Here is a 15,780-nt window from a genome sequence, read left to right on the forward strand (position 1 = left end):
AGACAATCCAACAACAATGTATGGCCACGTGACATTTTATACAAATCCTTGTTAGATAAACGGAATACTTCAGATTTTTTCAACATGATTACTGTCCACCTGTTTGTGTGTATGTGTGTGTGTGTGTTCACCACAAGCATTGACATACTGTACTGAGACGACAACAGAAAGCCTGTTTACACAGTCACCCTGACCAGGATAAGGCGTTACTGAAGATACATGAACGTACTGATCCAGTAGAATGGCATTCAATCCAGGGTGTGTTCCTACGTCCTTAATATTCCTACTATGTAATGAAAACCATTTGCTAATGGTTTTAATGGTTAGGAGCTGATGGTTTGTAATGGTATTTGTAGTGAAAGCCATTTGAATTTCTGTGATGGTTTCTATAGTTTCTTGGAGGTTTTTTCAGCAGGTGGTCACCATGACCCTGACCAGAATAAAGTGTTACTGGAGGTTAATAAATAAATACATAAATAAATTGGCTGAATTGACTCAAGGCTGTATGTATTGACTCAAGCCTGTATGATCCTAACACCTTTACTGATGCATGTAACAGCTATAGCTTTGAATTCATGTCATGCATTGACAAAATTCAGCAAGTAATTAATAGGCTTTACTGGTCTTTTCTCAGTATATTGAAATGTGCCAGCTGTTGTCTTAGGGAGTCATACACGTGAATGCAGTGGATAGAGATAATGTGGGACGACAATGGAGTTTTCCTTTAAACTAATATTTTTATGCTTCAGATTGAGCACATGGAGAATCTGTGTCTATGTCTCTGTGCCATTAGTTTAAATTTGGTCTCGGATACACACTCTCATTGCCCATTTAAATCTGACTGATAAGATACTACAGGTTTATTTATTATCGCTCAGCCACTATCAGAACGATCTGATTTGCATAGTTGTGGCACAGGAGTGTATTATTTATTTATTTATTTATTTTCATACAGGTGGGTGTGGGTGTGGGTAGGTACGTGAAATCTGTGTGAGATCAATAAGTGCGTGTGTGCACGTGAGATCAGTATGAGATCAGCATGTATTGTATTCACAGCGCGGCACGCCTAGGGGGCCAGGCCAGACCTGAAAAACCAGCCGCCTCCTTCTCTCCGATTCACCACAGTAGAGTGCGCCACACACACCTGTCAGCCAGGTACACACAACAAACTCGAACACAGTTTTCTCCATGTCTTTCTGATAAATGGTCCTTTTTTCTTTGGCGTTCTTCTTTAATCAGCCACACAGCCTTACTGGACTATGCCCTGTTCTGTGGACTGAGGGGTTTGCACTGTGGGGAGACATTTTTCCACAAGCAGGTGTGATCGAACAGGTACATTTATCCAACTCATAATCACCGTCTAATCTAGCTCTAACCATCTATTCTGTTCTGTGTGTATAGTGTGTTTACTTTGATTGTTCAGTTCAACAGCAGTGTTGTTGAGTTCCTTTTCGTGCTGTTTGCGTGTCTGTTGTGTGTGCTTGTTTGTGAAAACAGAAGTGTGTGTGGATGTGAATAGTTAACATACCTGACTTTGACTTTGTGTATTCAAGGCTCGATTACATTTGATACTGTCCTCTTTCTCTACACGCCAACGCACTTTTTAAGCCTCAGCCATAGAAACAGAATCTGCTTGAGGCTAAAAATTGGAGACTGAACTTGCGCTGAACCTTTTAAAAAAAAAAGTTTTGTGAAGGGATTCAATTCCAAACAATCTGGTACCGATGTCCTATTGTGACATTTTGGTGATTCCAGGTTGGTACAAAAATAGGTGGCAAATCCAGTTTATTTACACCAGTACTGTACAGAGTGTAATCCAAAAGTCTCAGAGCTTCAATAAAAGAGATTAGACATAAGGAAAATTTGGACCTTTTGTACAAAGTAGTTAACATGGTCTCTATCACAAATTTTCTTACATTTGAACAGGGACCTAGAAATAGTGCAGAATTTTGAAAATTAAATATTGAAGAGATTGGACATTTTACTTTCTTTGTTTTTAAATATTTCAAAATTCTAAATGGAAAAAAAAAATTCCCAGATTTGCAACCTTTGGACCCCACTGTATACAATACTGTATATGTGAGATTCATTTACATACACCTTCAGTAAATTAAAAACAAAAAAGGTTTACTGGCAGGATTTAACAACTGGCCTTACACTTCTTACACTAGGATTTCTGTTCATCTGTCGGTGCAGATAGATGTGTTAAGTGTCATGTGTGTGCTAACGGCACATGGATTGGAAATGCTCATGCACATGCATCTGTTTATGTGTAAAATTAAAAAAAATAAAAAACACTGGAGTAACCCTTAATACAATAGTCCAACTAAACTCATTCAAAAAGTCTAGTTCAGGGGGTCGAGATTTTTACAGTTAGTGAACTTAAATTTTTTTTTAAAAAAAAAAAGAGAGAGAGAGATTTTTTTTTTGTTCATATCTGTGCTTTCTACCCATTTGTATGAAAATTATCATTGACTGACCACTGACCATATCACTATGATGATAAGATCGTTGATGATGATAAGGCTATCCGTAGTCAAATGTAGAAGTTCTGGTTTTAACAAGAATGAAAATAGGAACAATTCAAATTTATCATCAGATCTGCTTCTGTAATATGAGAAACATTCCTGTTACTGAATGCTGGTTTTATTTTCTCATGTCGTCTCAGGGAGTTTTTCCTTGCCACTGTCACCTCGGGTTTGCTCATAAATCGAAATCGAAATCTGGATATCTATAAAGCCACTTTGTGACAATGTCCATTGTTAAAAGCTCTTTATAAATAAAAAATAAATTGAGTTAAGGTCTTTTCGAATTTAAGTATCTTCACTTCCAATTTTTTTCTTTCACCTAACACTTTTGACATTTACTTACTGTATAGATTACAGTGACGGGTAATGGGTCTCAATCTTGTTGTCACGTCTAAACTTTAACAGATGTGACAGTAAGATTGAGACTTATGACCCATCACTGTAATCTATTTGCTGTGCAATTGATTAATTGCATTTATGAAGGCAGTTTGTATTGTGACGGCTAGCTTCTAGCATTCAAATAGTTTGTGTCATCAGGGTTGTCATCATGCTAGGTTACATTTGAGAGATTAGGAATAAAACTGGTGTTGGGTAGCCTGTTGTTGGTTTTCCCACATTGCTTGGTTCCCTGAAAACCTGTGATCAGTGTGTGATTTGAGCTAGACGTCTTTTTCTTTTACATTCATACTTTAAGTAAATTTTAAGAATTTACACTTTTCTCTGTTAACTTAAGTGAAGATTTTAAGCTATACTTCAGTGTTTACCAGGATACTTATTTGAATGAATAACTGCACTTTTCCTTGAGCTCCTTGAGTTCCTTTGGGTACTTGTGTACTCAACCTTGTGTACTGTGGAGGAGACCAGGTTTAATGATGATCTATTCTATATAAAATCTATCTATCTATCTATCTATCTATCTATCTATCTATCTATAAATCTGTTTTTGATATAGATTTTTTTTGTACTTGTTTTAATTACTTTTCATAACTTTTATGATTTAAAAAAAAACTTTTATGACTTTTATAAAACTATATAACGGACAGGTATGGAACATGTATTATGAAAAATGTTATTGAACACTATAACAACTTTGAACAAGAGAACTTGGTTGTAATAACATGTACTAAATGTAAAACATGTTGCATTCCATTCATCTTGCATTCTAAAAAAACGTTTGCATATGAATTATGCAAATTGGAACGAAGGGCGCATCTCGTTAGCCATGATATTATTCAATCTCTGGCTCTCAGCGACTCACTGAACAGAGCAGAGAGAGGTGTGAGTGCAGATGGAAAGCAAGACCTTGCGCTTGCAGGACAGTTTTGGCGACAATTGGAAAGTTGCCAAGGTTTGTTCAAAAAAAAATCGCTAGATTTGTCGTTAGACTTTTTTTTTTTTGCAAAAAATAAAGAGCCACTAAAGGGGTCTGAAAAGTCACTAAGTTGGCAACACTGGTCTGCACTGACAGCTAGATAAAAGGCAGGCTAAGTTCCACCTCTCCCCAGCAAAAAGAAAATACAGAGAGAGAGGGAACACGGGGTTTTTCATTTATGCACATTCTATTTGAAAAGCAATAAAATACACAGAGTGCCCAAACGATGCCCTGTCTGTGTTTTGTTCCTTAAACGATTAGCGCCCCCTTCCGATCTCTCCGCGCCCCCTGGTTGAGAACCACTGGTTTAAGCAAAGTCACATGACTTTATTAAGGCAGATAAAGAAAGTATTAAAGGCAGAACCTATCTGTTCTCTCCGATGAAAACTTGACTATTAATTCTAAAACCTTCTTAATAGAATATTCATCTCTGTAATGTTAATTGCTATGATAATTCTTGTTAATGCTAAAATTGGCATCACAGATAATTATAATGCGATTGAAAAAATGCATAAATATTACCATAACAGTACTATTAGGATTCTCTGTCTATTATGCACCTTATCTTAAATTATGTTATGTTAAGTTTTTTGGGTTTTTTTTTAAGTTTAAATACATGACATAAATTTAGCTAAATCTAGCTTTTGAAACTTTGAGATAGTTTGTTAATCCCTCCAGAAGTAAAGCTCAACTAATTTAGACTCCTTGAACTAAAGTCTGAAAGACATGCCACAGTCTGGAGGTGTCTGATGAATTGGACCATTGTCTGATCAAAGGTGAATGAAGGTAGAGAGACAACTTAATGGTTGCTACTGAAGCAAAATTCAATGTGATGACAACACAATGGCTGAAAACACTGAGCGCACCTGCTCTGTAATGAATTTCCCAGCTAGGGATTTACTAGTTAAATATTGACCAATGGGAACTTTATACACATTGACTGTGCGTGTGTGTGTGTGTGTGTGAGAGAGAGAGAGAGAGAGAGAGAGAGAGAGAGAAGATTAGTTCAGCTGGAACTCACAAAAAGGAAGTCATCTCCTGCTTGCGCAAGAGAAGAAGGAGTAAAAGTCAGATGGATAAACACACACATGGTTGTGAAAACTGACATCAAATTTATAGGTTCTATAAGGGCCAGACAGTTTCCCACACCCATTATGATTATAATCTCAGAATAATTTATATAATTCCAGGCAGATTTTACAGAAGACTCATCTGTGTAAATGAACTGTAGAGAATAACCTGCGGACTAGCAACCTCAGATCAGATAGCAGAGATAGAAATATTACAGCTAAAATAAACCTGTCAGCTCAGTATAAATGTACACGAAGTAGTAGATGACTAGAAAGGCAGGGCCACAATCACAGCATTACAGGCAGACTTTTATATATTTCTGTAAAGCTGCTTTGTGACAATATCCGTTGTTAAAAGCGTTATACAAATAAAAATGGAATTTAATTATTTATTTAACTTCTGTGTAAAGGCTTATTTAGTGCATTTTTTTTTTTCTCCTCAGGCTTCAAATAAGGGAAATGTACCCTCAGAGGTATAATAGTGGTTCTTGAGGATTAATTTTATGCCTTAAATAAGTTTCAAAGGTACGTTATATCCTTTATCTTAATGTACAAGAGATATACCGTTAAGGGTAACACTGTGTAAGATTTAATCTGCTAAATTGTGGCAAAACACAAGTATGAATTTGTGAATCCCAGGTGTTAAAGCAGGTGTTTGTTTGTTTTTAATAAAAGCTGCAGTTTTTATGGGAAAAAAAAACAGTTTTCCTTGTGGGGACCAGCTAAATGTCCTTACAAGGTCAAAACGGTCAGATGTTCTATCCTGGTGGGGGAAATTTGGTCACCATCAAGATATAAAAGCCTACACACACACACACACACACACACACACAGACACAAAAAGAAGACCGAACAGGCTAGATGTCACAACGATTACTATATGACGAGGTGCATTCAGTTCACCTGGGTGTGGCTGGGTGTGAGTGTTGCACATGATTGGATGAGACAAAATTGGAGCTATATTTTAGTTATCAGCACTTGCGCATTAACTTCCTCTCTGGGAACTCCAAGTGGGTGTGTTCAAATTCACCCATTACACTATAATTAATCTTTATTTTAAACGGAATACAACAGATGACTCACTTGTTGAGGGCTATTTTCTTCACGCACAGCAGTTATATTAATTACTCGTACCACAAGTAACACGAAACAAAACGACTCAAATGAGTTGCCATGGCAGCACGGACGGAAATGCCCTGATTGGTAAAATAAACTAACAAAAGAAATTCATCTGTGTGGGGAAATTCTGAGCCTTACTGATTACACACCAAATGCTGCATATATTGCAAACAATTCCTTACAATAATAATGTACCTGTTTATAATTTATATTAATGTACTGTATATTAATACATTACACATTTTGTAGGTATAAACTTACCACCTAATAAGCTAGGATCATTTGTTAGGATGTTGCATAACATAAAACATAAATTACTCTAATCACAATATTACTTTTTAAATATTTTTTCACTTTTGTTTCTGAGAGCTAAGATATTGTGAAATTATCCTTTTTTAGGAAATTGAATAAATGCATTATATTTATGATATTGTGCATATTTCAAGTGTTAATATATATTCATAACATGCACTCTTGTCAGTTTATTAGGGACACTTGTTAATGTTCACATTACAAACATTAGAATGGGGGTGGGAGGGGGGTGTAATAATAGTGACTTTCAACTAAACTACTGATATCCTGATTTTAACACAAAGTAGTGTCTAGAGTTTACACAGAATGGTGTGAAAACCAAAAAACATCCGATGAGAGGCAGTTCTGTAGGCAGAAACACCTTGTTAATATGAAAGGGCAAAGGTGAATGACTAGACTGGTTCGAGCCGACAGGAAGGCTACAGTAACTCAAATAACTACTCTTTACAAATGTAGTGATCGGTTCCACTCATGTCAGACAAGAACAGGAATCTGGGGCTACAGCAGACACAACTTACTCACAGATTGGAGATTACAGTAGGGTTTGTTTTGTTTTTTTTCATTTTTCAGCTGTCCAACTGAGATGCTTTTCTGCTCACTACAGCTGTAAAGAGTGGTTATTTGAGATACTATAGCTTTCCTGTCAGCTTGAACCAGTCTGGCTATTCTCCTCTGACCCCTCTCATCAACACTGTGACCTCACCTCATGAACGTTGTAAATTCTAGAGTCTCTTATGTGTGAAAATCCCAAGAGAACAGCAGTTTCTAAAATACTCAAACCAGCCCATCTGGCACCAACAACCATGCCACGGTCAAAGTCACTGAGATCATTCTGCATGATTATATACATTGGGCTGCTGGCCTGTAGTTGACTGCTTGGATAATTGCATGAAGGCTCCTAATAAATTGGATGGTGAAACATGATTGTGGGTTAAAGCACTGTTCATTTTCATCATTATTTTAGCAACTCCCCATCTCACACCCACACATACACACAAACACCACCAGCCAATACTACAACACCACTGAATATAGGATTAAAAAGTCAGCTAGGAAAGGTCTGCTAGCGATGCTGTCTGTCAGCTCTCCTGATAACTAAGGCCATAAAGGTTTATTGTGTCATCAGATACAGAGAGAGAGAGTGCAGACTAGACCTATGGCTTACCTTTACAGTACATTCAAGTTGTCTTTTATGACTGTTTAATGTTCTGCCTCTGTTCTGCTGCTTGTAGCTAATCCTAAAACAAACAGAACAAATCAGGAGTGCTGTAAAGATGGATGTAGACCTCGAAACCAAGCACACAGTTACAGGGGTGAATGAAAATAGCTTAGAAACGTTTCATGTTATCCAAATAATAACTCTACTGAAGACTAACCAGTAAAACAACCAATAAAAATGAATTCGATCATCCAGATTTTCCTTTGCATGTGAAATGACATAAATTCTCTCGGGTACACTGTGTTGCAGTTTTCTAGGGAAATTTGCTGATAGTTTGTTTCAGGCTTCTTCGGTCTCTACAGGTAAAATCCCAAACAATGCCTATAATGTTTTATCAGTAACATGATCTATCACAGCCTAACAAAATGCAAACCTTTATCTGTAAATTGTTTGGACATCTAATTTCTTTTCTACTGACACAGTAATACAATAGTCATAAAATGGGAGTGTAATATTAAGACTTTTGCACAGTACTGTACAGTAAACCTATGTTTAAACTATGCAACTAAGGCGGTAATAACTGTGATTGAGTTTTTGACTGGCTATTGACATGATTATAACATGAGGTGATCATGTGTGTGATGACCAGGTGTGTAGTCAACAGATATCCAAGTGTATATTTGGTATATGATGAGGTGATATGTGTGATTACTATCTGTGAATTGGACTGATAATAAGGTTTGAATTGGGTAGGTGATGAGGTGACCAGATGTGTATTGGGTAGGTGATGAGTTGACCAGGTGTGTAGGGAAAGATAATCAGGTGTGTATTGGGTAGGTGATGAGGTGACCAGGTGTGTAGGGAAAGATAATCAGATGTGTATTGGGTAGGTGATGAGGTGACCAGGTGTGTAGGGAAAGATAATCAGGTGTGTATTGGGTAGGTGATGAGGTGATCAGGTGTGTAGGGAAAGATAATCAGGTGTGTATTGGGTAGGTGATGAGGTGACCAGGTGTGTATTGGGTAGGTGATGAGGTGATCAGGTGTGTAGGGAAAGATAATCAGGTGTGTATTGGGTAGGTGATGAGGTGACCAGGTGTGTATTGGGTAGGTGATGAGGTGACCAGGTGTGTAGGGAAAGATAATCAGGTGTGTATTGGGTAGGTGATGATGTGACCAGGTGTGTATTGGGTAGGTGATGAGGTGACCAGGTGTGTATTGGGTAGGTGATGAGGTGACCAGGTGTGTAAGGAAAGATAATCAGGTGTGTATTGGGTAGGTGATGAGGTGACCAGGTGTGTATTGGGTAGGTGATGAGGTGACCAGGTGTGTAGGGAAAGATAATTAGATGTGTATTGGGTAGGTGATGAGGTGACCAGGTGTGTAGGGAAAGATAATCAGGTGTGTATTGGGTAGGTGATGAGGTGACCAGGTGTGTAGGGAAAGATAATCAGGTGTGTATTTGGGTAGGTGATGAGGTGACCAGGTGTGTAGGGAAAGATAATCAGGTGTATTGGGTAGGTGATGATGGTCAGGACTGGTGATGGTGTAGGGGGACTGGTGATGTGGTCATCACACACTTAATCACTTCATCACTTACTGACTAACAGGTATGTGTATTTTGGAATCTAGATTTAGTCTTGGTCGTTTGATGAAAATGCACAATAAATATAGAATCATTTACATTTTAGCTAATTTGAGTATTATTAGTTTTAGTCTAGATTTAGTTGGCAAAATGCTACAGTGATTGTAATCAACTAAAACTGAACAGTTTTCTCTAATGATCTCCATCGTGTTTCTTTTTTAAGTTTCCAAAATGGAAATGAATCGGTTTCAAGTCTAATTCTATACACATGACTGCCAGATCGCTTTACGAATGCATTGTGGGTTTAGTGACTGTGCCACTTTTCTGACATTTCCTTGACATTTTCATTCATTGTTGCTATTACATTATAATGTTATTACATTTCATTATATATCTTGAGTCGATTGGTGAATTATTACTTAGCTATGGTTTAGATTTTACTGGTGTGTAGTGGCTAGGTGAAGAAATCATTAGGTGTATGATAAATAGGTGTGCAGTAAACAGGTAATGGGAGGATTTGGCATGTGATGTTGGGTGTATGATGAAAATGTGTAGGTGGCTATTAGGTGTGTAGTTTAGGAATGAGGTGATCGTGTGTGTGATTGACAGTAATGTGATGTGGTGTTTAGGTGTGTAGTGAACACGGTTATAAGGAGTGTATGTGTGATGTTCAAGTGCGTAATTCACAGGTGATGTAATGATCAGGTGTGTTTTAGTTTTCATCCTCTGGTGCTCCTCCTACAGCCCACAAACATTTGCTATTTATTGCACATTTATTGAGCATTAGCTTCAGTGTCTTGAAGGTTGCAATCTGATTGGCTATCTGTGCTTTTCAGAATCAGATATAGCACTGAGTTACAATTAGTTTCACGACATTTCGTGTTCAGAAGTTCATTAAGTGATATACTTAATTAAAGTTAAAGTTAGTTAAAGACGTTGGTGCAAAGAAAACAGGGCAAATTTACCCAAAAAACAAACCCAGAACAGTCAGGTGTCAGTCAAATTGCCTCTTCCTGTTAAAGTCTATGATTCTTTCTCTCATTCAGTGACAAAAGCAATCAAGCTCTTGAATGAAAGCTAGAGGTCAGGCTTGCGAGACTAGGGAAGTGATGATCAGGTGTGTAGCAGACGGGTCATCAGATATATGTACCTGAAAAAATCACTGCCTGATGGGCAGTGGTGAAAAAAATACAAAGTGCACCTTCTACACACAGTGTGGCCCCTAAAGGGCACATTTTCTTGCATGTAGGAGCACCTAGAGGGCACTTAATCTAATTATTATTTTTTTTATTTTTTTTTTGCATTAGATGGCACTGCATCTTATTTTCTCCACTGGAAGGGCACTCATTAGGGCACTTCATCTTGTTTCCTCTCATGTAGTAGAACCCTATAGGGCCACTGCATCATATACTCTTCACTGGAAGAGCACCCTAGAGGGCACTGCATCATGTTTTCCTGCATGTAGTGGCACCTTAGAGGGCATTTCATCATGTTTCTCCATTTGACAGGCAGCCATTAGGACACTTCATCACATTTTATCAACTGGAATGGCGGTCTGGTAAAGATAAGATGTGCGTGTGTGTGTGTGGTTGTGGTTGAACTGAGCTCTTTCTTCTGTGTTGCAGTATTTTCAGCTTTTATAGCCAATGCAAATGTTTTGCTTCCCACGATGACAGGCAGGACCTGAGGTTCCAGCTGGAGTATTCAAATTCAATTGAGCGTACTTAGGGAGTTCTTAGTTTGTTTCTTCCAACAGAAGGAGAATTTATGCAGATCTAGAATTAGATCTGCAATGAAATGTTTTAAATTCAGTTTTATTTGTATAGCACTTTTACCAATAGACAAAGCAGTTTTATAGAACTCCAGGTGTAATAAGCAAGCCAGAGGTGACCGTGACGAGGAAAAATGCTTCATGAGGAAGAAACCTTGAGAGGAACCTAATTCAAGAGGGTTCTCATCCTCTTCTGGGTGACAGATTATAAATCATCCCAGTATACACTCATACCTGTATAGAGAAAAGGCTTGACTATGAGTAACTACAGGAGCTGTCAGGTGAACTAACATGGCCTCAAAGGAGATGAGATCAGTAAGATTTCTTAGATATATGTAAACATTTAATGAAAATCTAAAAAGTTGAAAATGTATCATGTAGCAAGTTAACTAACTTGGGTAGTTTGCTAACTAGGCAATGCTGGCCAGTTATTGACAAAGTGACAAAAAAAGTTTCATTTACCACAGAAATAAGGATGCTCATTCCAGTTTTGCCAGAATGTTAAGTGGCAAAGACCTAAACAGTGATTTAGCAGAGAAGAGAAATATGCTGTTTTCCTCTATGCTAAAAGTACGCAGGAATGTCTGCTTTTTCCACAATAATGACGTGAAATGATTGCATAAATTGGTCAAATTGGTCAGATGCAGTAAAAAAAACAGAGAAATATATCCATAAGGTAATAAGTTGGACTCAGGAAATGTAAAGGCAACACCTCTCTAAAACAGATGCTAGTGTAATTTGAGCAGACCATTTTCTCCAAAGCAAGGATGAAACTTTTCTGTAGAGCTACGTAAGTAGTTGAGGGTTAAAAGTCCTTCACAACACATTTACTAAACACCTTTGACCCCTTTGACCAATCTGGCATTTAAATTTACAAACTTCCCTTCAGCAGAATGGAAGATCGTCCCATTAAGGCCATCACCAACTAAACCTTGACGAGACACTATCTCAATTACTGACCAGAACCAGAGGTGGTAACAGGTGTGCAAGGACTCATCTCTAGTAAAGATTAAAACACTTTTTAAGTCTTCACTTAAATTAAAGAAAGAATGTATAAACTCTTCTATTTACCCAAAGTTTGTAAATAAAAGTACAAGACAGATTTACAAAATGGAACGATATCTGCTTGAAATCACACACTGATAATAACTGACCATACAAATGATCTGAATTCTAAAAGCTAGCTGTCACAACACAAAGTGCCTTGATAAATACAAAGTGTACATAGCAGCAAATAGATACAGTGATGAGTATTCGGTCTCATTCTTACGGTCACATCTGTTAAAGTTTAGAATTGTTAGGAAATTTAGATCGAAGCTGACTGATCTTAAGATGTCACTTAATGATGTTGTATATGACTGTGGAGAAATTTAATAGTGGGCAAAAATGTAGTTAGTAAGGAGTAGAGATTTTCCTTTTAAAGTGCTAAGTAAAATTAGGTAGTGATTAAATGGTTAAATTAAGTGGTAAGTAAAAATCAAAAGTATTAGATAAAGAAAAACTAAGTAAAATAAAGATGATGGGGAAAAAAAACAAAACAGCCTGTTTATTTAAACATTCCTGAACAGAACTTGGCTAATTTCATCCCTCCAAAGTCCTCCAAAGATTAGCGATGATTAAATGTCATTGAGTACACTTAGATTTTGATTACGTTTCCTACAATGCGACTAAACTTAACCATACTTAATCGTCTGAAGCCCTCAACCTCTGAGCTCTGACTGTTCGAAAGAGGCTGTATCAAGTTACCACACGGTTTCAGCCCCAAGTTTCCTGTTTCCATTTACAAGGTCACACCTTTTGTCACATGATTGAAACATTTATTCAGAGAGAGCTTTTGGGTGTATGCAACACTCAAGAGTTCTCATAATTATCATTTTCTAGTGTGCCAGTCTAATGAGTCACTATTTCACAACATTTTTCATGGCCAGCACACCTGTTTGAACTCTTCTGGAACACAAGGAAGTTGGCAATGGATGTTGTTTTGATCTTTAATCTGTGTCAATGAAGAGAAACCCGATTCAATGGTCTGTGATAATGATCTTGGGACACAGCTGGCAGAATACGTGAACAATGATATATTTAAACTCCAAAAAATTCAAGGAATTTTATTTAATCGCTTCATCACTGGCCAAAGTTTCTACATTACTGGAAATGGTGATGTTTAAAAAGGATTGTCTACAGTGGTGTAATACCTAGCCTAACTACCAACTAACCTCATAGTGATCAAATTTACATGAAAACGCCTACACTTACGCACCAATTCATCACATCTGTTTATTTACATCTGTACATTCATGCAAATATCTACTCAGGGTATCATGAGGCAGCAGCTCGGTGCATAAATTCATATAGGTCAAGAGCTTCAGTTAATATATTTAGATCAAACAGCAGATTGGGGGAAAATGTGATCTCAGTGACTCTGACCATGGCTTGGTTGTTAGTGGCAGACAAGCTGATTTGAGTATTTCAGTATTTTATTTATTTTTATTTTTTTTTTAATAAATGGCCACTTTAGGATAATTAACAACAGTGGTCTTTCTTGGAGACTTCTTAGAAGAAAACAATACATGAAATCAGATAATATATCAGTCACTGTTAATGTTCAAGTGAATGCATTTCCTTTCAGGGCTACTGCTTTTAGCTATGAAGCTTAGCTTTTTAGCATAGAAGGCTAAATAATCAGTATTCCTGCTAGGTGAATATAAATTACCGTTGAGTTAAAAAAAAAAAAAAAGAATGCTGGAGACTTTGTTATAATAACAGCATGACCTACAAATAATGCATGTAACCAGCAAAAAAATATGCCAGTTGTACAGGCAATAGCAGCTTTACCAGGAAGGTTTTGCTAGTTAATCAGCATTCCCTTGATTTTTAAACATTTAAACCAAAACGATTCCTGCATAAATAGGATAAAATAGAAAAACCAGCAAAGGAAAATGTTTAATAAAAGATTACATTATGATTATAATATCAATTAATATTGAGTCACTTATTAACTCAAAGGTCACAGTCTTGGATTGTTTTCAATCGTAAAACTGAGTTTTAAAGCACTTTGTTTTGCTTGTTTCAGCACACTGGTGAAGATGCAAGCCAGCACAGCTTCTCCCGTGACCAACCTCACCACGGCCACGACCAAATCGCGAGAACAAATCCTCATGCAGAGTAAGTGTGTGTGGGCCCTGTTACTTTAGAAAAATGTACGTATGCATACTGTATAGATCATCTTAAGGAATTACTGATATAAGAAGAGCATTTACATGTGATGTGTATATTCCCCTGTATTAGGATATATTTATAATGGTACATTTACATTTATGGCATTTGGCAGACGTGCTTATCCAGACTGACTTACAGAAGAGCTTTGAAGTCTCTATAAATAAATACATCCTAAGAATACCATCAGTCTTAAAATTCTGTTGAGAGGTAATATAGTAAGAAAAACGCACAGGCTAGAATAATTATTTATTTATTTATTTAATTTTTTTAAATGAAAAGTGCTCATTTAAATACTTTAGGACAGGGATGTCCAATCTTATCCACAAAGGGCCGGTGTGGGGTTCAGGTTTTCATTCCAACCAAGCAGGAGCCACACCTGAATCTACTGAAAGCCAAGCTCAACTGATTAAACAGGTGGAATCAGGGGTGGCTCCTGTTTGACTGGAATGAAAACGTACACCCACACCAGTCCTTTGCGGATAAGATTGGACACCCCTGCTTTAGGAAGAGGACATCTTTAGACGTTCGACATCTAGGGGAAGTTACCTAGATGCCAGAACAGAGAAGAATCTTGATGCACGCCTTATTTGTACCCTGAGAGATGATGGCACTAGTGTAGTGGTGCTAGAGGTTCGGAGGGAGTGTGGTGCAGTGCATGGTGTGATAAGTGATTTGAGGTAAACGGGTGCTGGTCCATTTTTGGCTCTGTAAACACGCATCATAGATTTAAATCTGATGCGGGTTAGCTACAGGAAGCCAGTGGAGGGAGCGTAACAATGGGGTGGTGTGGGAAAAGTTAGGAAGGTTGAAAACATGGCGAGCAGCTGCATTCTGGATCAGTTGCAGAGGTCAAATGGCACTCCGAGACAGACCTGCCAGGAGTGAGTTGCAGTAGTCCAGTCTCGAAATGACAAGACACTGACCCAGCACCTGAATGGCCCGTATGGACAGAAATGGACGAATCCTTCTGATGTTGCAAAGGAGAAATCGACATGAGCATGTCAGATTAGCAATGAGAGAGGAAAAGGACAGTTGATTGTTCATGGTCACCCCAAGGTTGTGTGCAGTACTTGAAGGTGGGACAAGAAAGTTGTCCAGGCATGGTGATGAATCAGCTGGGATGAACAGCAGTTCAGTTTAGTTGGGATTAAGTTTTAGCTGATGAGCTGACCTCCATGATGAGATGTCTGCCAGACATGCTGAGATCTGAGCAGAAACAAGAGGATCTGAGGGAGGGAAGGAGAGGATGAGTTGAGTGTCATCTACATATCAGTGGTATGAGAACGTATGTGAGGATATGAACTCACCAACATACAATATTATTCATATTACAGAATGTAATTTCCTGTGTACAAGTGGGAAAATGCAGACAGCCATTATACATCAACAAAAAAAAGAAAAAAGAAAAGAAATTAGAGCAGGATTAGGCTTGAACTATTTTAGCAAGTTGTGACACTCACCTAATTTGATTTTCGTTCATTCGTCATGAGGTTGACAAAAGTGGGACACTAACAGAGTGGAAATTAATATCAGGGACAGACAAAAAAAAAAACCATGAAAGACAGGGTCAACAGGGTCAAAGCAAAACTGAATAAAATGGAATATTTTTGAAAATGAGAATTTATATAATAGCCCTTAGATAGAAATT

At 37.6% G+C, this 15,780-nt stretch overlaps 1 protein-coding gene across 1 annotated transcript in view; it reads left to right on the forward strand.

The window, feature by feature from the left end:
* The window catches only part of ncmap (non-compact myelin associated protein), a 20,620-nt gene continuing 4,840 nt past the window's right edge, over nucleotides 1-15,780 (forward strand). The window contains exons 1-4 of the mRNA XM_053632565.1: nucleotides 1-18; nucleotides 138-258; nucleotides 1,240-1,332; nucleotides 13,987-14,078. Coding sequence (XP_053488540.1) covers nucleotides 14,000-14,078 — 79 coding nt within the window. The 5' untranslated portion in view covers nucleotides 1-18; nucleotides 138-258; nucleotides 1,240-1,332; nucleotides 13,987-13,999. The remainder of the gene's footprint in view (nucleotides 19-137; nucleotides 259-1,239; nucleotides 1,333-13,986; nucleotides 14,079-15,780) is intronic.

This window comes from Ictalurus furcatus, chromosome 9 (assembly GCF_023375685.1).
Source record: "Ictalurus furcatus strain D&B chromosome 9, Billie_1.0, whole genome shotgun sequence".
NCBI lineage: Eukaryota > Metazoa > Chordata > Actinopteri > Siluriformes > Ictaluridae > Ictalurus > Ictalurus furcatus.